The sequence below is a fragment of the Bacillus rossius genome, chromosome 14 (assembly GCF_032445375.1).
Source record: "Bacillus rossius redtenbacheri isolate Brsri chromosome 14, Brsri_v3, whole genome shotgun sequence".
Lineage (NCBI taxonomy): Eukaryota > Metazoa > Arthropoda > Insecta > Phasmatodea > Bacillidae > Bacillus > Bacillus rossius.
The window spans coordinates 38,609,222-38,636,663 of record NC_086341.1 but is presented as its reverse complement, the minus strand read 5'-3'; the positions used below and the strand labels follow the sequence as shown (position 1 = coordinate 38,636,663).

Here is a 27,442-nt window from a genome sequence, read left to right as displayed (position 1 = left end):
TCGAATGTTCTGTTGTATTCTTTCGTAGTTAACATAGTTTGTACAAATCTGAATACCATAACAAAAACTTTGGTTTAAAACAATAATATTTATGTCACACACACATACACACAGCTGAGACCAATCACAGGGAGAACTTCGACAAAATACCTAACGACTAAACATTTACATGGTTCAACATGCACACAATGGGATAACAATCAAAATAATGATTCAAAATGAGTATTAATTTTCATAAATTATTTTAGTAGTGCTGACTCAATCCTGACATTAATTGTACTATATCCAGAAAACCAAGAAACCAATTCGGCGACAAGACAGCTACCATTACATTTGGCACAAAAAGGATTTAACCCTATGCTAATGATCAAAAAAGAGGTCTGCTATTGCATGGGAAGCTTCTAATCATTCAAAAATAATTGCAGAGCAGTAACACTAAACAAACACTTCTAATGAAAGTAAAGTGCGTGTTAAGGTACAACTTCAAAAACCTACATATGTTTGTCTCATAATAAAATTAACTCCAAATGGCCACATAATACATACTTTTTTCAACATTATTCCTTTAAGTAAACAAACTTGATCTATCAAATTCACAAAAACCTATTCAAAACCCAGCACCGAAAAATATAATTATGTTCAAATCTAGTGTTGTTAAATAAAGAGCATGTTTAGACTTCAGACAAGCAATGCATCGGTGTCGGAAAAACTTTCTTTTTCCTTTACTGGTGAATAATGGTGGTGAATTCTGAGCTCCAGGAAATTCAACATTTTTTCATGCTTGCGATTGCAAAACTCAGTCTTTCTACCGGGGTTTTTTGTAGTTAGTAGAAATAATTTCTGTAGATGAAATATAAGATGTGGTTTTAATGTACAAATCTCGGTGGTGTCACTAATGTTACGCTTATAAAAAAAATTTGTTTCCCAGAAGATATTATTATGTTTTTGGTTTTCATCCTTGATGCTGATTGGGCCAGAGATGTATCAGTGTTTGCAAGCACAGTATATGTTGGCCATGGAAATTCGCCATGGTGTAGCCCTGTCCGGACTGTTACTGTTGGATAAAGGCGAGATGGCAATTGATTGGTCATGCATCTCACCTTTCACCATTGGGATCTGGGTTAGAATCCCAGCGAGGTCTAATCAGAACTATTCAGAAGATTTCCTCTTTTTCAGTTGCTTTCATTAGGCCAGAACATAATATTCCCAAAAATCACCTACCTAAAGGCTAAGCAATGCGATGGGATGGAAATTAAAACATTAGATACTATTTGCTGATACGGTGCCATTTTTCACAATATCACTTTTGAACGAAAACAGCTCAGTGAATTGCTAAGGAAAGAACATGACTACAAGTGAAAAAGTAGCGGCATCTACCAATACCTGAATAAAACTTATTCATGACAATTACTGGACCTTTTAATAAAAATACTGACAATTGTTTTATATCGCAGAGTAATTTCACATACAAGCAGCATAAAACGTGAGCAAATGCAATGCTAACTGGATCTACTAATCGGAGGAACAAGCCAATTAGAAACTAAGTTAGACGATTTCCATATCACTCTGTTAAGATTTTCAAACTATTTTTAATTTCATGTACAATATTGACTAAGGTAAAGAATAAAATAAAGAGCTGAAAACTGCAGGATATTAATTTTTTGTGACTTACAGTACCATTACTGTATATTTTGGGGCATTTCTATGATATTAGTAACCTTTACCTACTTGTACGTGACATTCGTGACCTGTAGACATTTTGGGTGTAAAAATTTTATCGTCAGCTTTTGTTTACAAGTGTTTTCACAGAGTTTGAACACCAAAACCATACAGTAGTCTTGATTAACAGAACTAGGATTAACCGAGGTTCTGGATTATTCAAGCTAACATAAAGCAGAATTACACCAGCAGACTGTAGGAATATTTGCTTGAGAACCTAGAAAATGATCTAACTGTTGTCAAAAACCAAACGAAAAATAACCTCAAATAAGACATTCACTAATTGGGCAAATCATGGGGTGACATGAAATAATCTACACTGCAGAAAAGCTGGAAAAACATAACCTCGAAAAATGACACAACTGGGCACTTATTATATCGGTGTAATCCAAGATTCTTATTTGAGGTAGCAACGGTCCACGTTAACTCAATCGAGACACTACTGTATTAAAACAAACCTATAGTAACTTTACTGCATATTTTCCTCTAATAGAAATGTTCTCTTCTTTGTAATGCACAGCAAGGTTTTTTTTTTAAAGTAATATAAATGGTTAAATAGTGCCTAATAATTAGGGGCCGGAAAAATTCGCAATTTGCGATAGATGCGATTTTTTTGCGAATTTTGAGGTTAGATGCGATTTTTTACTAATTGTTGTTATAAATGCTATATTTGCGAAATCGCGGTAAAATTGCCATTATCGGGCGAAAAACCACTATAGAATGCAACAAAATGGCTTGAACACACATTCCTCAAAGTATTTTTTTTGAAAATAGCCACCATAACACAATTACCGTAAACAATAGCTTCTGACAAGGCTTGTTGAAGGAATAAAATCCGAATCCTAACCTTTATTTATAAAACATTCCTTAACCAAATATCACGCATGATAGTATAGAATAAGTAATTTTGTAAATTTATTCTTTACGATTTACTCAAGATACCGTTGAATGTTGTTTAGAAAAGAATGTTCACACTACTTATCGACGCAGTTATTTTGTTTTGTTAGATCACATCACGTTCGCCTACGTTCGCCATTGCATCGTGTGTTGCCTGTTCATGAAGAGTATCTAACCTAACAAAACAAAATTTCCCGGGAAGCGCATCACGGAAACCAACAACCTAGAAAATATCTAGGTCGTTGACGGGATCGTAGTGAACTTGCAAAGATAAAAATGAAAATATTTTAAATGCTGAAAACTACTACAAATATTTTAGTACGCGGTTTTTTACATTCGTTGATAATCACTTTAGTCTTCAAATTTTTTTTCTGATCAATATTTTACATAGGGACAAATCATACATTTTGTGGTGCACATTTAGCGTACTGAAGTTGGTCAACTCGAATCGTCAGTTTGTTTCCATCTGAAATTACTAGTGGTCAAACGTTTGTTTACAAATACCGTTTAATGATTTTGGTTTGTGTTAAAATTCGTCATAATGGGTATAAACACTATTACAACTTCTTGTATTGTTATGTAACTTTAATATCTTATGCAAATTTCTCAAAAATAGATGCTAATTTCTGGAAAATAGATGCTAATTTTCAACATCATAAATGCTAATTATGTAATAAATAGATGCTAATTTTTCCAGGCCCTACTAATAATATATAAACTGTAAAACTCTACTTCAGCATGCAGAACCATTAACTGCATGCTGCCGTACATAATCACTACATAGTATAAAACAAAGTCGCTTCCCACTGTCTGTCTGCCCCTATGTATGCTTAGATCATTAAAACCACGCAACGGATTTTGATGCGTTTTTTTTAATAGATAGAGTGATTCAAGAGGAAGGTTTATATGTATAATATATGTATAATATAGTAGAGAAACACTGATAATTTTAAAGGTTTCTAATGTGATGTCATAAATAAACACATTTTTTGCGCTTTACATTGCAAACGCTGGCTGAACCCTACGAGATAGATCAAAATAATGTACTACAGTATTGTACACCTTAAAAAGGTCTACAAAAAAGTCCGCGATGGTATATGTCTATCTCTTAGGGATAACCCACAATAACCACTTTTTATCCTTTACTTTTTACGAGAAATAATGGCTTATTTACGAAGCGATTTTAAGCAATACAGCAATATGCGAAAATTGAATCTGAGAGATTGGCCTACATCCGTAATAATCAAACTAAATTGAGAGCAGAAAATTATTATTATTATAATATCAATATTACATAGAGACATGCTGTAGTATATTTAGTATCAGCATTGCACCCGTGCGAAGCCGGGGCGGGTCGCTAGTACTCTATTAAAAAAAGTTTCTGCCGGACTGTACACCCAGGTCAATAGTTTAAAACTTTAGCCAATAAAATAGCTCAGTTTGTTTAGGCCCTGGATTAGCATTCATGTAGTTAATTAGGTACATGGTTTAGGCCTGGAACAAGCAATTGTGCGAATTACACAATAAAAGTATCTTAAGCAACGGCTCTCCTTAAATCAGTTTACATTCCTCTAAGCTTTTTCAATAAATTTTTTTTTGATACAGTACTATTACTGTTGTGCCCAACAAAAAGTGTACTATGTAGCCATTTTCAGTTTGGTAAGCGAAACAAAAAATATAGGCCTAGTGCACAGTTTTCTAAGCAAGTATTTCACGTACAAGGCATTCATACAACCTCTAACATTGAAAATGTGACCTTTTTAATAATTTTTAAATATTTAAAAAAAAACTTTTATCTACCTGTACAGAATGATTTACTTTAAAGTGAATGGATTTTAAAATGGTGATGAAAGAATACTAATAATTATTTGTGAAGAAAAGTTCACATAAAAAATATAGGCATTTATTTACATCGTTACATTATGGCATTGACACATCTACATTATGTATTTGCATATTAAAGTTACATTTGAAAATAATATTGATTGCCTATTTATATCACGTGTGACGGAAATTGTGTTTTCCCCCCATAACTATAAATGTTTTGCTAATTGTGACATGAAAGCAGCACACTCATTCTCATGGTGTTTAGGAGAAAAAAATTTGTGTGCATACATTTGCGGAAATAAAAGTATAAACTAAATGTATGAATTTTATGCCAAAAAGTAATTCAATACAGATGAACATTGTTGCAACACATCATTATTTTTTTATTCATAAAAGGTGTGACATTTGATAGCCTTGATTGTTTTGCAGTATAAAATGAATATTTATCATTCACATTTTAAGTGCGAGGGAAGATAACATGGTAAGTAGCCCTAAAATTTAACTTTAACAACAGTCCAAAAAAGGTTGTACGTAACAATGGACTAACAAGAAATTTTATATGGTCCCCCTCCCCCCCCAAATCCTTTTCCCCAAATCCAAAATTACTATTTCTGAACTGCAGTAACAGACCTCTTTCCAAAGAAATCAAACCCCACAAATCTTGATTAACTTACATGACAGTGCAAATCGGAAGTACCATTATTGCAGAATTCATGCTACACAAAATTGTCGATACATAACTATTCGTACATTTTTGCTCTTTTTCTAAACATATAGACAGCATACAAATAAATTATTAAATATAGTATACAAAGCTGGAGTTACAGCTTCCACTCAACTGTCGCGACCAATCAACATGGCAAAAACGACTACTCACCTTCTCTTAGCCAAGCTTACATGTACGTACATACAATCAGAACTTTGTATGATTCTAATCACACAAGCCCTTATGTACAAAATGAGCTATGAACAAAATCAAAAATTGTTAAATTAAAAAAAAAAAAAAGGGCGAAATGTTCATAAACTCATACACAGATTAATACAGTAATGCATGACTGAATCATAGAAATTGAAGTTAATTACCTAAAAAAACCATTTACATATTTCTCAAAAAAGAGAAACCCAAAAACCTGTTAGCTGAATGCATATTCTACCTTCAACATGAAGTAATACTCCATATATACATTTACAAAATCAATACATCACTAAAGCAATAGTTAAATTAATAAATTCTATTTACCTTTAAATATATATACAGTACATACAAATTTTCAGTGCATGGCATCAGTGAGCCACATCTACAAGTTGAAATAGTTATATACCATCCAAAAAAAAAAGGATAAACAAAAAAAAAAAGCAACAGGTATAATTTAACTGGTATTCTGTTTAATACGGCGAGCAAAACTAAACTAAGGTAAAACAGTATTCATCAAACTGAATGTAAATTCACAATTTGATCAAAACAACTGCATATAATTTTGCAAACCAGTTATTATCCTACGAAAATGCCTATGCTTTAGGTAACTTGACTTCGAGAAACAAACATTTTATATAAATAAATGGATTGGACATCTTGTGGTAGTTATGGTCCAATCTGTTGGTCTGCCTAATGAAATACCTACTTAAAAAAAATCATACTGTCAACAAAATTAAACTGATGTTCGCTTTCTGTATGATTCAAAAACAGCTATACTATGTTTGTGACCATTTATTTATTTTGTGACCTATGGATTTTGACATTAACTCTCAAGAAATTTTGAAAATGAAAATAGGCAACAAACAACAAACACTCAACAGCCAAAACAATACATGTTTCAATATTTCCTTACATTGCTCTAATCTGGCTAGTTCTGTTATTTTATTAAATTATTATAAAACTAACACAATAAATTGTTTAACACAACAAATGCTCAAGTTAAAATGCACACACCTCAATTGATTAGTTTTCATTTAAAAAAAAAGAAAAAAAAGAAAAAAAAAAGCAGCAGCAATCTGAACATTGCTCATTACAATAAACTATCCATAAAAAATTTGGAATGGAGTTTAAAGTTTGAAAAGCCTTATCATCTTAAAATTAAACAAATACTATAGAATTTAGCACATAAACAGCTTTACTGTTATGTTATTAGATTACATAAGTAAAAAAATATATAATTTACAGTAACTTAAAATATTATTAAGAAAGTTAACATCATATAACATGAAGGTTATGTCATTGGTACAAAGGTGTAAATAAAAATAGCCAATAAATTTATACCATTTTAACATTTAAAACTGTGTTACATGTTAAAGTAAATTTACAATTGAATTTTCTAACAATTTCAAAGACAGACTATCATGTTTCTCGTACAGTGCTATATCAACACAAATTCAATGAAATAATAACCCACACAAAAACTAAATTACTTAACGTAAACAAATTTATCTAGTTATATACAGTAAAAACTCAAGCACCCATGAAGAGATTAAATTCTAATCATGGTCCCAGAACAAAATAATGGTAGAAAAAAATGCAGTAACGCCTTAACGTATATACATTTTTTTAATTATCCACACGTACGTAAATTAATTTGAAAGCAGCATAAAACTAAGAACTCTGTTAACCCTTTAGCCCCTGTTGACTTCTGTAGAAGTCGGCCAAAGTCGGGCCATACAGACGGCTGACTGCTGCAGAAGTCCACTGGATGCAGTGCCTTCCCGCCGGTGGACTGCTCTAGAAGTCCTGACGACTCTACCTCTTTCCCGTTTCGCTACGGTGAACTGCCGTGGAAGTCCGACCTTGGCGATAACTAGCGGGCTGTCGGGATACTAGTAGTACATTTTTCTGCCGCTAGATGTCATCACCATTCACTCGGCGACCTGCGGCACTGCCGAATATTTTTCGCGCCTAATTCACGTTTCTGGCTTCCTTCTGTAGTGGTTTTAGACGTATAAACATGGGAATAAGGTGCTAAATTATTTTATTTACGTTAACTTATAATGAAAGTTTATTTTGTGTTATCACTGTGTTGAAACGTGAGTATGAGTATGTTGTGAGCTGACAATTATTATTTGTAATGGAAATTTATTCGTTTTTTTTTTTTACGAATTTTCCCTGACGGTTTTATTGCATTACTTTTGTGGGTTAGACTTTAAAATGAGCAAACGTTTTTACACAACCGAAGAAGCCTTGCAGCTTCTGTTAGACAGTGACTTTGAGGTCAGTAGTGATGAATCGGAAAATGAATCATTACCACGAAAAAATTCTACTCAACAATCGTGGTCAGGCCCATCGACATCTTCAGGCCCATCGGCGTCTTCCGGCCCCTCATCAACACCTGACCCTGAATTGTCTGATGATTCTTCAGAGGGGGAGGAAGGGGATGAAGAAACAATTACATCTCCAGAAGCAAAACGGAAACTTGTGTGGTCTTGTAGAAATCTCACCCCACAAAAACATAAGTTTTCCTCCACAGAGACTGGACTGAAAAGCGATGTTGATACAAACAGTTTTTTCAGTTTGTTTTCCTTGTTTGTAACTGAACAAATTGTGGCTCATATTTGCCATGAAACAAACAAATATTTCACACAAAGGGCTGACGATTTGACGGACAGGACAAAGAAAGAGTGGACAGAACTGACCCCAAATGATTTTTTTATTTTTGTTGCTATGTCTCTCATTATGACCAGGGTAAAAAAGTTGGCTTTATCGGAGTACTGGTCAAAAAATCCGGTTCTGGAAACTCCGATTTTTTCTCAACTTCTTTCACGGGACAGATACTTGTCAATCCTTAGGTTCCTACACTTCAATGACAATACTGTGGAAACCACAGATTATTTATTCAAACTTCGTCCCATTTTGGAGCATTTTCAGAGAACATTTGTACCCATTTGAAAATCTTTGTGTGGACGAATCACTCCTTCTGTTCAAAGGACGTTTAAAAATAAAACAGTATATCCCAGCAAAGCGAAGTCGTTTCGGAATCAAAATTTTTGTGATTTGTGATGTTCAAACAAATTATATTTTGGACTTTTTCATTTATTGTGGAACTGACACTGATCTTACAAAACACAATCTCTCGGTGTCTCTGGATATGTTATTGCAACACTGGTAGAGCCCTACTTACAGAATGGGCACACATTATTTTGTGATAATTGGTATACAAGTCCTACTATTTTCTGCTGGCTGTACAATCGCGCAACTAATGCTTGCGGCACAGTGCGGCACAACCGGAAGGAAATGCCAAAAATGGCAGAAAAATTACAAAAAGGAGAAATGACATTCAGGTCTGTTTCAGGCCTAATGTTAGCTTTGAAATGGTGTGACAAGCGAGATGTTTATATGCTGTCCACTTTTCACACAGCAGACATGCAAGAGACTGCTAAAATGGACTACAGAACAGGTGCAAAATGTCTCAAACCTTCGGTTGTAATTGACTACAACAAGTCAATGGGAAGTGTTGACCGAAGTGACATGATCATGAAAACAGTTGAAAGCGTCAGGAAATGCACCAAATGGTACAGAAAGCTTTTCTTCCACATAATAGACATGTCTCTGTTCAATGCATTTTGCCTATACAAATTGTCTTCCGGCAAAGTGCCATATGCAAATTTTCAATTAGGCTTGATCCAAGAAGTTCTGGAAAAGTTTAAAGTTGACAGAAGAGCAAGTGGGGTTGGGAGACGTAGTGATCCTCCACAGAGGCTGACTGCTGGACTTCATCTTCCAGGACAGCTGTCAAAGTATGCGACATGTATTGTTTGCAAGAAGAAACATGGGAAAAGAAAGCAAACAAAAATATTTTGTAAAGCCTGCAAGCAAACACTTTGTGAATTTCCCTGTTTTGCAATGTACCACGAGGTGAAAAACATTTTCCCTGGTGCCGATGCATAAAAAATTAATATTTTGATCAACTAATATTATATGTTTGAAAAGTTTTTGAATTTTGGGATCCTTTGCAAAGACTGTGTGAATTTGTTTGTTTTGCTATGCATAAGAAGGCGAAAGACATTTGTTTTGCCCATTCAATAATAGTAATGATTTCAATGTAGACTAATAATTCCAGTAAAAAATACTTTGTTTAATTATGCAGAGCTGATTCAAAGGTTGCAATGTAAATATTTTGTGCGCTGTAAATAATATGCTTAAACTATAAATATTTTGTTTATATGTGTTTGTAATAATATCAGAGCTAAAGATAGCAAGTGGCAATTACGTTTTTATGTAAGCGATGTGAGTACTCTGCAAGTGAGAGTATTATGTGAAGCTTTAAAACAAAGTATCTTTGTTATTCTTATGGTTTGCTAATAATTAAAAAAAATGAAATATGTATTCCCATCAGCAGATTCATAAATAACATGAACTTTATATACGTGTAAAATGTTTTCAAATATAAAAAAATTAACAACTGCTTTGTTCATTCTGCGGAGCAGATTCGTAAGTTAAAATAAAAATATTTTGTTTTTAATTCTACATAAATATTGACTGTTTGTAATCAAAACTAAAACACTGCAAAGAAAGAGTTTATTTTGTTACAAACCAAGGTTTATTTTGACAAGTAGCCAGGTTTATTTCAAGAAGTACCAAGTTCTTATTCTACAAGTACACCTCAGCTAAGAAACCGCAGTAAATATTCAAAGAAAAACTATACGAATTAAAATAATGTTTGTGCGCTGCTGCCGATTCACTAAATAATAATGTAATGGTAGCATGTACAATATAATCATGTAAAACGTTTTCTTTGGAAAATCAAAAATTACTCGTAAAAATGTTATTTATTTTAAGAAGAGCGGACAAAACTAGCGAGCGCGCTTATCAGGTGGATTCCAGTCGGAAGAGGCCCGTACAGGGGGCTCGGCCGGCCGGCCACATGCCCGGCCACAAGGTCGCGCACGACGCACTCAGCGTCCGTCGCTAAAGGGTTAACAAATAAACTTCGCAGCTAACAGAATGTCAGCTGCACATATTTCAGACCCACACAAAAAGTTTTAAACAGATGCCACACTGAAAATGTACACTTAACATCAACTGAATAGTAATGGAAAATAAAATTTGTTCCCAAATTCAAACTTACTTCACACAAAATTCATCCAACACAATATTCATTCTTCCATCAAGCTACTAGTGAATAGCATCAGTAGATTAAATACGACCACCAAACAACACATACACACATTTATCAAACACTACTGCATGGCTTAAAACCATCTTCTGGGAGACAAAATATATTTCTGTACTATAAAATGTATAAAAAGAAAATCTGTACACATAAAAACTTAACAATACAATAACAAAACACATATCACAGTAAGTAAAGTAATTATTGGATATCAAAATTGGAGAGCAACAATGATTTTTACACTCCGAAACTAGGCATTCCACTGTTTAACCTAGAGTAAATCCTCAATAATACAAACCTGAAGGGACCATAATTTTGCAATAACCACGTTTACACTAGCCAAACAATCCCAATTTTTATACAATTTCTTAATAAAATTTCAAATAAAGATAAAACTTGCACACAGTTTTATACCAACCAAATCTACCTTTTTTTTTAGGGATTGTAAAATATAATTTTAGGATAGCGACACATGTGTCTTAAAATTTTTTTTCCCCTACTGTTTTTACGACAGAAGAATAAAGCAAAGGTCTTGAAATTACCTACAAAACGACAAACTATCATCATTTTGGAAGAAAACAATTTCTCAGCTTTTTTCGCGTACCTACAATGAACCAAAGCAATGGCATTAATATTATTTCAGTTGAAACTTCACATTGTTTCTTTATATTATTCTTGAATATTTGTATTAACCATTCTTTACTACATGTAATTAATTACCCTTGGAACAAAAACAACTTTTTATTACATAATAACTAGGGACAAGATTATATGGTGAATTGCGATAAAGCCGAAATAACACTGAAAAGCGTGTCAATGCACCATAAAGCACCAAAATGTAACAAAAATCATGAAATTAATCAGCATATTTAATCAAAACTCAACTCAGATTACAAAAATAAAATCTTTAATAAATTAAATTCAATGAGCACAAATTATTTAACATTGATATATTTTTACCAAAAAGGAATGTAGTAACTAGAATGGAATTTTTTTTGCTCTTTATGATAATGCAACTATTATTAGTAATTAATTTTGACATTACGACATTGGAACATTTTACAAGCACTCATGTAATTGCTGATTTATTTTTATTGTTACCAGTAGTTAGAGACGCTTATTACAAATTATTATATTGTAAAAATTTTTATCATGTATCAATCAAAATTACATTGTTTTGGTGAAGTATTTATCACTGAACCAAAAAGTGTTGTATTTGTTGAAAAGTCCCACCTCTAAAGTCTTAAGACTGTTGGTAGGCATGTAAAAAATTTAAATAAATAAATAAATAAAATTTAGATAACTTTATGAGTAAACACAGTTCATAAAAAAATAAAAACCATAACACTAAAATCTCTCATTTTAAAAATGAAATTGGCCTAAAATTAAAACCATAAAATCTTGTCTATTAATAACCATACTTTTGTATTAAACATATTACTTAGCACTATAACCCCTATGGCATTTCTAGAGACTGAGAAAAATTTTTTTGTTAATGAGAATTTCGTATTAACTGGGTTTTTATTAATGAGGTTTCACTGTAGTTTCTTTTGAACGTTTGCGATAAAAAAAATCTGCTTCCAAAAATTTAAAATGTATAAATAATAAAATCAAATCAACAACCAAATATAATTTTTTTGAGTCATAATTTTTTTGTTGGCTATACTGTAGTGCATACATAATATTCCATACAGTTAAATGAGAGGTTTGTTCATAAAACATATCTGAACAGTTTTAATACATACCTTTCATGATCTAAACTAGGCTCTACAGAAGTTAAAAGTAAGTAAAAATTACTTATGCACTTTACAAACAAGAGCACAACATAACAATACAATGCAATGTCATGGATTCATATGCCTCTGTTTTAAAGAACCAACCCCCCCCCCCCCCCAAAAAAAAAAAAAAAAGAACACAGAAAGGTAGGAACCTACTGTTAATCATATGCACTTGCTGTTTTTCATAAATGTATAACATTTACAAAATGCTACTTATATGGCAGAATAAAATTTTCTAACACACCCTCCCCCCCCTCCCCCAAAAAAAATAAATAAATAAATTATGAGTTGAATTCACAAATTTCAGTTTAAAACATAAAGGAATGCTGACATGTTAACAAGGTTTACCCCTCAGTAATCTTTAAAGATACTCATAAAACATTAAAGTACGTAAGTGATGAAATAGGTCACGACAATAAAGGACCCCATGGAACAAATTCCTACGTATATTAAATAAATGTTGACGTAAAATGTACAGAATATTGAACTACATGCAAATTAACTATGTTAAGGGGCTAATGTTTAAAATAAATTATTTACGAGGCTAGATTATAGCTGCAAGGTGTAAAATATTTTTCACAGGCATGATCAAACTACAAATGTACATACTTATAGATATATAGATTAGGTATCCTGAAAATGGACAACCTTCTGTATAAAAATTATGCCTTGATAAACAAAATATGTGAAATAAAAAACAATACAACCTTCCATAAATGAAGGGGAGGCATTAAAAATTTAAAATCCCAACTGACATGAATGTTTCATTCACATAACTATCGTACTTTTTCAAAACATTCCATAGATCACAGACCCTGAACAATGAAATAGCTCATGAGTATATTACCAAAGATGCAGTGAAGAAATACAAATTTGTATAAAAATGGATGCAGCTGAAGATTTGTACAAGAATAAAAAAAAAGAATCCTAGATTTCATGCCAACTAAAAGTTTATGTACAATCCTGGTAAGAATTTTCTTGCATTTTAAATTGCTTAAAACACATCAGTACAAAAAAAATGAACTTGCTAATTTGCTAACATCCTCAACATTGTTAAGACATAAAAGTTAGATTACACTACATAGTTATATGAAGTTTATCATAAAATAGGATATGGTTCCCTAGCTTCTTGCCAATTAAAAATACCTTACTGAAAATGTAATAAATTAATAAAGCCTTACTTACTATAAATTATAAAAAAAATATAGTTTTACACTTTTATGAGATGCCTGCAAAAAAAACTTATTCCTGACGTAACATTCTCTTTTGCAGTGGATAGATCAGAATACAGCTTATGCAACACTTAACATCTTGTCACAAAATAATTTTTTTTATCACACACAATGCAAATCTGCAAGTGGTTTGCAGTAAGCAACAGAAGGAGATTTCATCAAAGGCTACTTGCATCAATTAGAGTAGAAATGGCAAAATTTTGCTACCTTGTCGCAAAAAAAAATTCACAGAACATTCATTACATGAATGAATTACTTCTGTAAGTAATCTGTGTTTGTTACTCCTCCTCAACATAAGATATTTAGAATTATTCAGGATAGTAGGATATACTTTACGGCATAGTGTTATCTGCCTCAGAGGATTTTTTTCTGTTACTATACTTAATTTTTTTACTGTTACTATACTATTTTTGAAGTTTTTTTGGGTAAGATTTAGGTCAGTTATTTCCGGTAAGTTAAATGGGTACGTGTGGTTTTCTTTATCATCAAAATTTTTTGTCAGTTCGATTTCACCAAATTAAAATATTTTGTTTGTTTATAAATATCAATGTATTTTAAGTGATTATTTAAAAATTTTACAGGAATTTTTTTTACCAGTTCACATTTTTTAAAAGCATTTTTGTTTATATTGCTAGAAATTTAGCCGGAGTTTGTTTTATGCTTATGCGGCGGAGTCGTGTCAGTCTGCTAACGGACTTCGTGATGTGGGATCAGGTGTCGCAGTTTGAACTGTGAGCCAACAGCCATGTGATACGTGAAACAAGGTGGACAGTTTGCGGCTACAACGAACGATGTGGCAATACCTGCCCGCCTTAATTTATACAGACAATGACTCATCTTTCAGTGGATACTTGCCAAAATAGCTTACACGATTCATCACTTGGTGAGAACTTCTATTTTGATTCTTCAACAAGCCTAAATATTTTAAAAAAATTTGTGAAGGAACCTGAGAGGGCTTTTTCCCACATTATTTTGGGGTGGTATAGCTTTTCTCATGATTTTGTTTTTGAGACTTTGTATGCAACAGGCTGATTGCTAACATATACTTTACTTAGCTTTATTACAAAAATTGAATTGATCACGTAGTTCATTATTACGGTTTGCACCACCGAGTACGCCACTGACTCGTACCTTCTATGTTTTTTGTTGAATGCCTGTTAAATAATCTTTCTTTAAGCAGTAACTTTTCCAAAACATTTTAGTTGAGTTCTTTAATTTTGGATGAAATTTTACCTAATTGATATTTTACTTAGTATTTATTTAGCAGATGCCATGAAATGACTTAAGTATAGTTTCAACATGCACTTGACAATACACCTATCCTTCACTTAGCATGTCTTCAGACTGCGCGGATTCATTTGGCGTGAAGTGAATTTTACTGCCCCAGTCTTGAATAGCACGTCTGTAAATTTCAGTTAGCACGAAATCTCCGTAGGCAAAAAAAAAAAAAAAAAAAAGTCTGGCACGACACCACGAAGTCTGTTTCAACTTCTGTAAACAACAGATGTGCCGTGGCATACAGTTAGCCAAACAAGGGGGTAAGAGATGGGCGCGCTGGTCAGACTACGCTATCAACTGTTGTACAAACATCAGCTATGGCAAGTTAAATTGTGGCGATAGAGTGTAAAGTACCAAATGTTTTTACGTCCGTGCGTATGCATCCGTGCCGTACTGTTGTCGCCTGGCCACAAACCGGGCCGTGAACTCAGTCTAGCCAGTGGCAGGGAATTCACTCAAACAAAAGCAACGTCTGACCATTCAGCTGACGGTAACTGTACGTGCTTGATCACTCATAATGCATCGTGTTCAAGTATTTGAGACAAAACTAGAAGTATTACGGCAGGCAGATTGTCATGAAGGCCACGCTTATGTTGGTCGCACTTCAGTTTTAAGCAATTCAATTGTGCGCACAATCGTACAAAATAAGGTCTCTTACCAAAAATTTATATAAGTCTGATGCTGTTGGTTGTACTAGCGGGAATATATTTGACATTAGATACAGGAATAGAAATGAACAGATGATTTACATGGAAAAGGTTGTTAAATGAATGTTGCAATGAAAAAAAATAATCATTTGCCTGACAGGATTGGTGTGAACCAGGAGGTGATACGCGAATAAGCACTTTAATTTTTGAAAAATTAAAATGTAACTATCCGGACAGTAATATCCTATCTTTGAAAGATTTGTGCAATGGGAGTGCATGACTTGATGTAAGCTTTTGGACATACGCCATTGCTATGCACATGTATGTCTGTAGAAGAAAACTACAAAAAAACACAAATGACAAAAAAAAAAAATTAAGCAAAAAATTGCTGTTGTCAGGATATAAACACCACACAATACTCCACAACAGGAATATGGTCAACAAACAAAGAAAAACAAAGAAAAATGGACTAACAGAACGAAAAAACCCCCACAAATGTTGACAGCACAAAAATACTGAACCCAAAAAATTCAGCACAACAGATGAAACAAGACAAAAACACAGCAAAACGAAAAGACGAACCAAACACAATAGTTTTCCAAAAAACAGAAGAGAACAAAAAAACTCCCACAAATGATGACAGCACAAAAATATCTAACCCAAAAAAATTGAGCACAACAGTCAAAACGAGACAAAACGAAACAAACACAACAGTTTTCTAAAACAGAAACAAGCGACGTTTCGGGAACTGCTATCTGCTCCCGTCCTCAGGCAGAGACGCACACGGTACGAAAACACAGGTGGGACTCTTTGTCATTTGTGTTTTTTGTAGTTTTCTTCTACAGACATACATGTGCATAGCAATGGCGTATGTCCAAAAATTTACATCAAGTCACAGTAATATCGGTTTCACCGTCAGTAAAGGATGGTTTGAGAAGGTACGCGACGTGAGTTGAAGGTCACGCCCGGGCGGGCCAGTCAGCCAGCCGACTGACGATAAAGTACATAACCAGGTATCTCCCGTTACACAGTGTCGTATTTGTGATACAAAGTGCGATGGGAGGCATATGAAGATAAATGGTGTGACATATTTACAGTTGAGTGTTATTCAACGCATTTATATTAAATAAATTATATTTTCCTACACAATTTTGGGACACATTAAATAAATTAGCCTTGCAATTTATGGAAACTAATGCTTTAGAATACACAATTTCGAATAACACGAGCGATTGTAGGAACAAATTACTTGTGCTAAGTGAGGTATAGGTGTAGTGTGCATGTATGGTAAGTATTTATTTTGAAATACATACAGATGGAAAAATCTTTTGGTGTAGTTTGTTTTCACGGACTTACAATAGACTAGCTCACTCTCTCCACAAATACTTTAACCTTTGTTTGACTACTGGTTTCCTTAAGTTGTTTGGAGGCTACAAAAGAGTAACTACATTTATTAATTTTATTTATTTACTGACTGAAAGTTGAAGATGACATTATTTTGATTGGACAATTGAGCAAAAACATATAATAACTTTCAATGGTTTGGCCCTAGAAAGCTACGTGTTTTTGGTGTAGTTGAGGCATTTCTGTACTTCCAGTTTGAGTTCGAGTGCACATTTAAACCAGACTTTGACGTGGCGACAGGGGCTGAAATCGGTTGCTAGTTTCAAGAAATGAAGACTGTCTTGCACACAGACAGAAAAAAATTAAGGACCATTAAGACCTGCTATTTTTGAGTAATTTTTTTGTTGATCAATTAGTATGTTTCTGATCAGTAAGTTGTATTTCTCAATAATTTATTATTAAAACATTTAATTGTCTTAGTAAGATATTTACAATCATATTAATAATAGAATGATTTGACTCCTTAATTGAGCATGCATTTAAAATATTTAGTATGTAAATTATTTAATTCAAGAAAAAATTAACACATGCCAGTATGTTTATTATCTAGTTGTTAACTTTGGATAATTTTGCAAATAAATGTTCTAATTTTCGTGTTTTGTTACTATTTTAACAGCTGTGCTCCTTTACAGTTGTACAAGTGATCCCTCGGCAAGCAAGCATTCACTTAAGAAGAAGTCAAGTGTTGATGCTAAATAAGCATGATCTTTGTCCGTTGTGACATGCCTGCAGTCCGACTGTGTGAGGTATGTGAGCCACCCAGTGAGAGAGAAGAGTAAAAGATCTACACACGTTGGGAGCCAATGCTACACCTCGTTGTTAAATTATCCAAATTGTACCATTTAGTATTAAAACGTAATAACTGCGATAAAATTCACAATGGATATTAAGGGCTCCGCCTACCCGGACACACAAACGGTGCGCAGAGCCTTAGAAAAAACAACACAATTTCCAAACTACTCAAGATATCCGAGTAAGGTCTGCTTACGAACAGCATTTGAGAGTTCGCTGAGGGCCGAAAAGTACTTTTGATTTCGGATCAAGTTTTAAACTGTATTTTTAGAAGAGTTAAAACGGCTAAAATGAGTGTTTTCAGAGTAATTTTTAGGCTCAAAACAACTGGTACAGATTCTTGAACGCAGTTATGGGCCTTGCATTACACTTTTATCTTCGTTTCTCACCCATATAAGGTTCTGGTCACCGCTAAAATTTCACGCCAGTTTAGAGCCTTGCGTTTAGAGGGTATACTGTGCTAGAAATACCAGCGAGTGTCACATTTACCATCCTGCCTCACTAACACACATACATCCCGACTAGATGGCCCCCTTAAGGAGTGATGTTATTAAAAAAAAAGCTTAAAGGTACCGCATTTACCCAAAAATAATGCAATCCCAAACTTTTTGAGTATGAGTTTAGGAAAAAGACTTAATGGATTGTAAATCGCAATTCATGTACACATACAGAAAATTATTTAAATTATTTCAAATTTACTAGGATCTTTCTGGCGCTACTTTCATCAGTGGAGTGATATACATGGTCTCTTCTGAAACACCAAGACATAATTAGAAAAGAAAGAAGAGAAAAAATGTAGTGGTATATCATGGTCCCATGGGGAGAGGGGGGGGGGGGGTGAAAGAGGAGCCACAGTGAGGAAGAACCCAGTGACAAACTAAATTTGCATAATCTTCTTCACCTGGCGGGAGTAACTATGACTCTCTTAAGGGGGAGAAGGGATGCAGTCGCTTGAGGTGTCGGGACACGTTGTCCTAGTATCCGAGACTAGCGCCCAACATAGCTACGGAAAGGTTCCCTGATGCGTCATACATAGTCTCTCAGGAACAAGGCGACCTCTAACTCCTCGTGGTACCGCTGGTTTTGTAACAGGGGCTACGCCAACAGGGTGGGGGACTCAGTCCCCAGTGGCTGATCCCTCGGGAAAGGAGAGGCCCAGAAAAGGGCTGGGGGTCAGGTTGGGACTCATGGAGTGGAGACTCCCCCGTCGCTAGCCCAAACATCAGGCCCGGAGTAAGGGGGAAGCATTACCGGCAGGATTGCGTGCATGTCAGGGCTAACAACCCTGGCATGTTTACCCATTAATTGCTGCAGACAATAAAGCAGAGCCTCAGATGGGGGAAGCTCAACTAATGAGTTCCCCATAAATAAGGGAGGGGGCAATGGAGGTAATCTCCCACGCCCAAGAGACACAAAGGATGCACAGGGGTGAAGGACTGGGAAAAGAAGACCACTGTGACAAATGTTCCACCTGCAAGCGGGACTTGTCCGATCGAAACATTGAATACAGAAGAAGACATATAACCAGATGTATTCAGACTCCTGTTGCCCGCGATGGTAAATACTACTGCCAAAGACCAGGCTGCAGCTTGTCCTTTGAGACATTTGAAGGACTTCGACAACATGATAAAAGAAGTCATACTGAAGCTTATAATATACAGGAGTCTGAATTAGCCCAACAGCGAACTTCTGTTCGGTACACTGATGAGACTTATCAGCTCATGGCGACTATCGAAATGAGCATGCCCAAAGGGCATAAACAAAAATTAATGAAGATATTGCAATGAAGCTGCAACGCACTAGTGAAGCTATCAAGAAAGCTCGTACAAAACCTATAAGATGGTTTTGGATAGATTGAAGCGTGAGTTGGAGGATGCTAATACCCAGAAAGAATTGCAATGTGGAGAGGAAGTTGTCTCCCTTGCAAATTCTGTAAAGAGTGATGAAGATAAAATAACACCAATGTTGAGTGAGTTGAGCGATTATTGCCCGGATCCTTCCTTACCAATGCAATTGGCTATTAAGAAATGCCAAGCAAAGGTGAGGGATATTGTTTGTATCGATCAAATTATATGTACTTTTATTGCTTACGCAATCAATATAAGCGGAGTTGACTCCCATGCAGTAAAGAAGAAGAAGTCTCCTGCCTCTTCATGGGTACTAAGAAAAAGGAATACACGTAAACGTAATTTGTTTTCAGTAAAGGAAAGTGCAAGATGAGCTAATTATGCGCAAATGCAACACTTGTATTGGAAGCAACCAGCCAGGGATGCTGCCACCATATTAGATGGCGAAAGTACATCTGACGTCAAACCTCCTATGGAGGTCTTTGTCACTGCCTATAAGAAGTTGTATGCAGCTCCTGATAATCCTCCACAAGTGAGGAAACAGACATATACACAGCATGATCTAAGTGGAATTTTACTTAAAGAAGAGGTTGAGAGGGCACTGAATACTATGACAGATTCTTCTCCTGGTTTAGATGGCCTTAAAAAGGAACATCTTGAGTCCATGAATAAAAAGGACTTGTGCATATTGGCTAATGTTATATGGATCCTACATTACATTCCCTCTGTTATGAGGAAGAATCGCACTGTCTTGATTCCTAAGGGTAATAGTGACCTAGAACAAGAATGTAACTGGAGGCCTATTACCATATCTAGCATCCTTATCAGTATGATTGATAAGATCATTTATTACAGGTTGGAAGCTGTGACCAGTCATCATCACAGCCAGAAAGGATTCACTCGAGAGGATGGAATCTTGTGCAATTCCTTGATCCTTGAATCCATTCTGAAGACACACAAGAATAAAGCGAAGCCTATAATTGCACTAAGTATCGACCTTCGTAAGGCTTTCGATAGTGTCTGTTTTGAGTCTATACTAAATGCATTGTATGCTAGTGGAATTGATGAGCATACAATCGGACATATAATGAACATGTACACCAATAATGTGACTGTATTGCAATGCAAAGGCGAAAACTCTGAAGATCTAGTCGTGAATAGAGGAGTCAGACAAGATGACCCCCTGAGTGGGATCCTATTTAACCTTGTGCTTGATCCTCTACTTTTCACTCTGGAGAAGGAAGGAAAAGGCATCCCTCTACAGACGGTGAATGTGCACACAATGGCCTTTGCTGATGACATTGTACTCCTTTCCAAGGATGCCTTCGAAATGACGAAGAAGATTAAGATACGTATTAGAAAAATTCTTAGATGATACTTGCATGCAATGTAATGCGAATAAGTGTTTTGTTTACAAGCTTAAGAGGGTGTTTGTTCAGACCAAGAGTCTGTTAAAAATTTGCGGAGACGACATAAAAGCCTTGAACACAGTGTCCCAATGGAAATACCTGGGGCAGATTTATGTGAATGCTTCATCTCAAGCTTTAGGACTTGACCTCCTACATGATAAGCTTATGAAGCTTTTGAAGGCTCCTTTAAAGCCATGGCAGAAGTTAACCATGCTCAGTAGGTATGTAATACCTAGGACCTACCATAGACTCATGTGCATGGATATCACTGTACACAAACTTAAGGCGTACGATAGAGCTATTGCTAATTTCGTTAAAAAGGTATTACATTTACCTATCACAACGCCTTCACCTTTCCTCTACACTCCAATCCGGAGTGGAGGATTGTCTATTCCCTGCCTGAGGCATCAAATTGGAGCAATATATACAAGAAGAATTAATAGATTGGCAAGGTCAACTGACCTACGTGTACTTGAAGTATTGCAAAGTATGCCTGTGCAACAACTACGGAACAAATTGTGTGTTATCTTGGCTCAGATTAGACCCTCTAAGGCGGCAAGTAAGAAGTACTGGACTTCATTACTACATAATGACACTTCTTTGGGTAGTGGCCTTAACAATATGGTACCCCAAGGGGGTAAATGGATATTGAACCCTCCCTCTTGGTGGTCAGGGAGGGAGTATATCGCCTCCATTACATCTGCGGCTGGGGCTACTACCCACTATTGGTCCACCATATATCAAGGAAGAACACGCAAAATGTCGCAGCAATGTCTGTAATGTGAGGGAGTCTCTCTCCCACGTTATTCAGAGATGTCCAATTACTCACTTCCAGAGAATTGAACGGCACGACAAGGCAAATGGACTACTGTATGCGGTTATTGCCGAGAAAAAATTTCAAGTATTCTTGGAACCAAGACTTCATGCCTTGTCTACTCGATACGTGCCCGATATAATTGTCATCGATGGCAACCAAGCCTACATAGTAGATACTACTATTAGCTGGGAGTTTAAAGACTCCTTGCAGACAGCATTTCTGCTAAAGAAGAGCAAGTACGACATCGCTGAGATTAATGAGAAAGTCCAAACGAAGTATGCTGTTACTGAGGTATACCACCTTCCTTTTGTGGTCGGAGCTCGAGGCTCATGGTTCAGTGAAAATGAAGCTATTTGGAAAAGGTTTAAATTGCCTGCCTCCCTGATTGGAATAATTATCCATAATGTTTTGTTATACGGAGTCAAGATCCATCGGACCTTTATGTCCTGTATTTGGAGGAAGAATAATTATGCAATTAGAGCTAATCAACGTCGAAGATAAGAGAGGCGATTCATCACCAAGACTTGAAGATGTTGGAGCGAAGAGAAGAAGAGGGCCCAGCTGACTGACTGCAGCATCATTTTCCTGAGAGAAGCACGAAGAGATGTCGACCCCACCAAGACCGGAAGATGACGGAGAGAAGAGGAGAAGAAAGCCCAGCTGTTCAACCAGACTACTGGATCTTGTGTTGTTTTCTTTTGTCTATTCTATATCCCTGTGCATTTTTACTGTAACCCTGTTACAAAGCATGTTTATAACAAATTTATTTGTTAAATAAACGAGTTCTGACTACTGGCAACAGTGGTCCATCTCGAGAGACGGGATGCAGTCGCTTGAGGTGTCGGGGCATGTCGTCCTAGTATCCGAGACTAGCGCCCATCATAGTTGCGGAAAGGCCCATTGATGTGCAATCATAGCCTCTCAGGGCAAGGCGACCCCTACCTCCTCGTGGTACCGCTGGATTGCTAACAGGGGCTAAGCCGAAAGGGTGGGGGACTTAGTCCCCAGTGATCGATCCCTTGGGAAAGGTGAGATCCTGAAAAGGGCTGCGGGTCAGGTTGGGGCCCATGGAGTGGAGACTAACCCATCGCTGGAAACCCAGGCAGGAATGCAAGGCGTGTGAGGGGTTAGCCACCCCGACATGCGTCCATGCTGTGGAAAACATAAATAAGCCTCGGATGGAGGAGACCCCTAGAGCGGGCACTTCACCTTCTTCACCCTGCATCTCTCATTCGTCACGCCCGTGCAGCGGTTCAGAAAGAACCGGAATAAAGTGGCATGAGTGATGCAGTTTACAGGCAGATCATGCAGTTCTTCAACTAAGCCATCGGCAAGGTACAGGTTTGCTATTATAATGCGACTCCCACTTTTAGTTTCCACAGTTTTGGAAAAAAAAATCATAGCACTATATTCAGGTGAATACGGTAACTAAGGGAAAAAGATGGGAACAAAAAGATGTTTCTAAGTTTCAATAGTTCTTAGGTCATAACCATTATCTAGTTTAATTTTATTAATTTTCAAGACTCTACTTTGTTAAAGCATAGTAATACAATTCAATGGAATGTCTGAAGTTTAAAGTCACTGGCTGCTACAAATAGTTTCTACTTTGAAGTCACTAGTATTTGAATTAACTTTTGGAAATGACTATAACTGAAATTATATCAACATACACTATATCATGGCCTTTGAATATTTCTAAATATGTATGTTCACTCTGCTTTAACTAAAGTAAATTTCCATATCAAGCAATACAAATATGCCATAAAAACTGTTAAACCAATATGGCATTTCCTATTCTCAACCATAACTAAAATATAGTATGTCTATATAAAAATGTCCCGGTTATAAAATTTAATAGTATCAACCATAAGTGTTGTAGAATGTTGGTTAAAGGTCCCAATCAAAGGGTAACTCAAACAGTTTTACATAAGCGCATGCGCAAATACTGCTTTGTTGTTTTCTCGCTAGCAGCACAATTAGATGGCTCTTTCCCCGAATAGTAGAAGGTGAACCTGTAAACTTTGACAACATGATGGAGCCCCTTCCCATTGGAATATCTTTGTGCGAGAGTGGTTGAACGTCGAAGACCCTGACCGTTCGATTGGTCATAATGGTCGAGAACAGAGCTCTTTTTCGCTGACCTCCACGTTCACTTGACATAATGCCATGCAATTTTTTTTTTTACTTTGGGGCTTTATAAAAAATTGTGTCTATGTTTCGCCAATACCTAATGATTTGCCAGAGTTGAGACACAGAATTGAAGAGGCTACTATTGCTTCTATTATGCTGGACGTGTTAACCAAAGTGAGGGAAGAACTGGGACCTTAGACTGGATGTGTGCCTTTTAACTAAAGGTGCACATATTGAACATTTGTTAAGAAAACGTACGTTAGTTTACCTTCAATTTGATGCATAATTTGTTGTAAATAGTCTAAATTAACCTGTTGAAACTGGGGAATTCTTTTACAGACAGCCTGTAGTAACCACAGAAAAATGTCAATATGTATAAATGAGACACGCAAGAATGCAATACAACTTAACTGTAAACATCTAATTTCACATTTTTAATGACATCGGGGGGGGGGGGGGGGGGGGGGGGGGGAAGTTAATTTTTTTTTTAGATTGTATCAAAGTAAAAAAAAAAGCAAAGAGAAGCAGTTATTTAAAACTGCTCCACATTTTTAACTAGCTAAACATAAAACTTGTACATATTTCTTCAATTCACTATGACCATTTGCAATTAATACATCCACACATTGTGTATCTGAAACAGCAAGGAAACCTGAAGTGTGTGGCACAAATACTATTAACATATTTCAAAATTATTCTACTGCATAAAATCCTTTTTTTTTAGTACTGATATGTCTGACTTAGCAAGTTCAAATACAAATTTACTCAATATTTACTCTTTTACAGGGTTTCTACAAATAGCTGATTAATCTATTTCAGGACCTTTCAAAGACCTTTTATGAAAAGTTTACTAAATATTTTTAATGTAAAACTTTCATATTTAATGAAAAAAATTGTAACATATCACAATATATAGCTACTCTTCACCGGAACGTGCCAATTTTTAAGTTAGAATGCTAAAACCTTTTCAGAGATAGTTTTAAAGTTTTAAAGTTTTGGATTTTTTTTTGTTGTGACTTTCATGATCTGTAGATACCCTGTCTTAGTAATATCCTCCACTACAAAACAAAGTTTCATCATATTTTGAATTGAAAAAAGATAAAAAAAAAATATATTTTGAAACAAGATTATAAAAAAAAACAGTTGCTGGTTAGAATTTCTCACCAAGCGTGTGCATATGCTATTAAATTTTTTATAAACCTTTAACAACTCAGGCTTGAAAAAATATTGACTAAAATTTTTAAAATAGCACTCACTACACACACAAATTACATCAACCTCTACACAGCTCCATATGTAGGATGCTCACAGAGAAAATACTTACAAGGTAGTTTTAAGCAAAAGAAAATATAAAGTAGAGACATAATATTTTTAGGGTTAGCTACAATTCCTTACAGCAAATCAAGTAAATATGATGAGTTAAAATAAATATAAAGTTTGTTCTCAGATTAAAATCAAAAACTGAAGGAAGACAAAACCACATATGAAATCATCTGCTGTTTTCCGCACAAACTTTAGTAGGGGCTGAAAAAATTCGCGGGTTTAATTAAATTTAGGATAAACTCCACAGCCAGGCAAATATTGCCTATTCGCCGGTTGCTGACTTGCGAGACATCAGAACTTCTTAATTAGGTAGCCTGTGATTAAACACTTCTTTGGTTGAGTGTTTCACATTGGCTTGGATAAATATCATCATAATCCAGATAGACTGTGAGCCAATAGAAGAGGCATCAAAAATGTACAAGTATTTGAATTTTATCTTACCGTGAATTCAATCCGCGAATTTCGCCGGCCTCTACGAGAAGTAAATGATTCTACAAAGAGCGTAAAATGAAAGCACGTATTTTAGCCTTATAGCCAATCACCTGATCCTTACACTTGCATGCTGCCAAACTTCCCTCCACATGATGTACAAAGGGTAACTTGGAACTAGAGGATTTCTAGACATGTCTAATTCGGGGTGCATTACATATTAAAACGGTGAGAAGGGATTTGTTGCCTAAATTCTGTGCCGATCTATGAATAGTTTAAAAATTACCGCAAAAGGGCTGGCCGAAAGATTCTTCCTACAAACCCATGCACGCGCTCATCACGTTTGGAAACTACAGACGACTGCTGTCGCGACGCCGGTGGGAAGACCCTGGCCGAACGAGACGGGCAGTAGAAACAGACAGATGGCACACTCGACATCCTCGCACCCCGGGGTGTCTGGAGGCACTGTTGCGGCCGGGGCACGTCCCCTCGTGACTCGCGACGCGGAGGAGGGGTGGCAGGGCGACGCGGCGCCCGCACCGGGAAAAGTCTCTCTCTCTCCCCCACGAGTAGAAAATAAAAGTCCACCTCCCCGCGAAAAAATACTGAACCGAGGCACGGCACGCCGGCGAAACGTTGCGACAGAAACGTTAACCGTGTTGACATGACGCAACCGTTAGCCGTCCAGCGGCGGGCCCAAGTACACCATGGATACTTCGGTGTTTCCGTAGACAGCAGACACCGACGGGTACAATCTCTTGTCCGGCAAACCTGCAACAAACCACGTTACATTATAAAGGAATGAAAAGGCCTGAGCTTAAAGACTTGTAGATGTTTTAGTCACCACAGATGATGAAAACCTAACTGTTCCTTACTGTGTATCGAGTTATTTTAACATATATTAAAATTAAAAAGGCACTGATGTGTTGTAATGGTAAGCTACATAATTAACATAATATATTCAATTTTAAATATATGTATAAAACTATGATTCCAAGGGGCAATTGTACTATGCAACATATCTAATTACATTTCAACATAAAAAATTAATTTAAAGTAAGCAGTTGAATGTGTTTGTGATTTTGAAACTGCACAGTTACCAAAATATTTTTGATATTAAAGATATGCATTATAAAGCTTTGTTATAAACGGGATACGGGATAAGGAACATTGTTCCCAGGAGCTATGTTCCAAAAAAATGTATTCAACTGTATTTTAATGTAAAATATTAGAATAAAATAAGGAGTTGAACGTGTTTGTGACGATAAACTTCACTATTACCAAAATCCATTTTATTTTGAAAATTTGAATCATAAAACTTTGATGTAAATTTGATATGCAATAAGGAACAATCATGGAGCATTCACAGAACGAATGAATACATAACCATCAACAAAATCCACCAGCGAATAGCAATGTCCGCCACATTCCTAACTTTCAGAAATCAGGTTTCGACAACACAGGAAATCATCACACCCAGATAGCCTTACTGGAAGGCGAGCGATTTAACGACTTTACCACGGTGACTTTTCTTAAAGTACTAACTGAGAGTTCCCTGAGTAAACATAACGTATGTTTCATTTCATTTTATAATCATATTATTTTTTTCCCCTGTTATATTTGACTAATTAACTTATTATAACAGATTTCTCATAAATTTGTACATGGTTTGAGAACCACTGGTTTAAACCTCCTAAAATTTGCACATAGGTCTGAAGATCACAATCAAGTAATATTACAATGTCAAACATTGGAACTATTACAGAAAGTACAGTGTTACATCTGCTAATATGTTTTGCAAGAGGCTAGAAGCAT

General features: G+C 35.7%; 1 protein-coding gene across 1 annotated transcript in view; it reads right to left on the bottom strand.

Annotated features, from left to right (window-relative positions):
- LOC134538803 (F-box/SPRY domain-containing protein 1) overlaps window positions 1-27,442 on the bottom strand; it is a 43,054-nt gene continuing 15,612 nt past the window's right edge. The window contains exon 3 of the mRNA XM_063380305.1: window positions 1-26,398. Coding sequence (XP_063236375.1) covers window positions 26,304-26,398 — 95 coding nt within the window. The 3' untranslated portion in view covers window positions 1-26,303. The remainder of the gene's footprint in view (window positions 26,399-27,442) is intronic.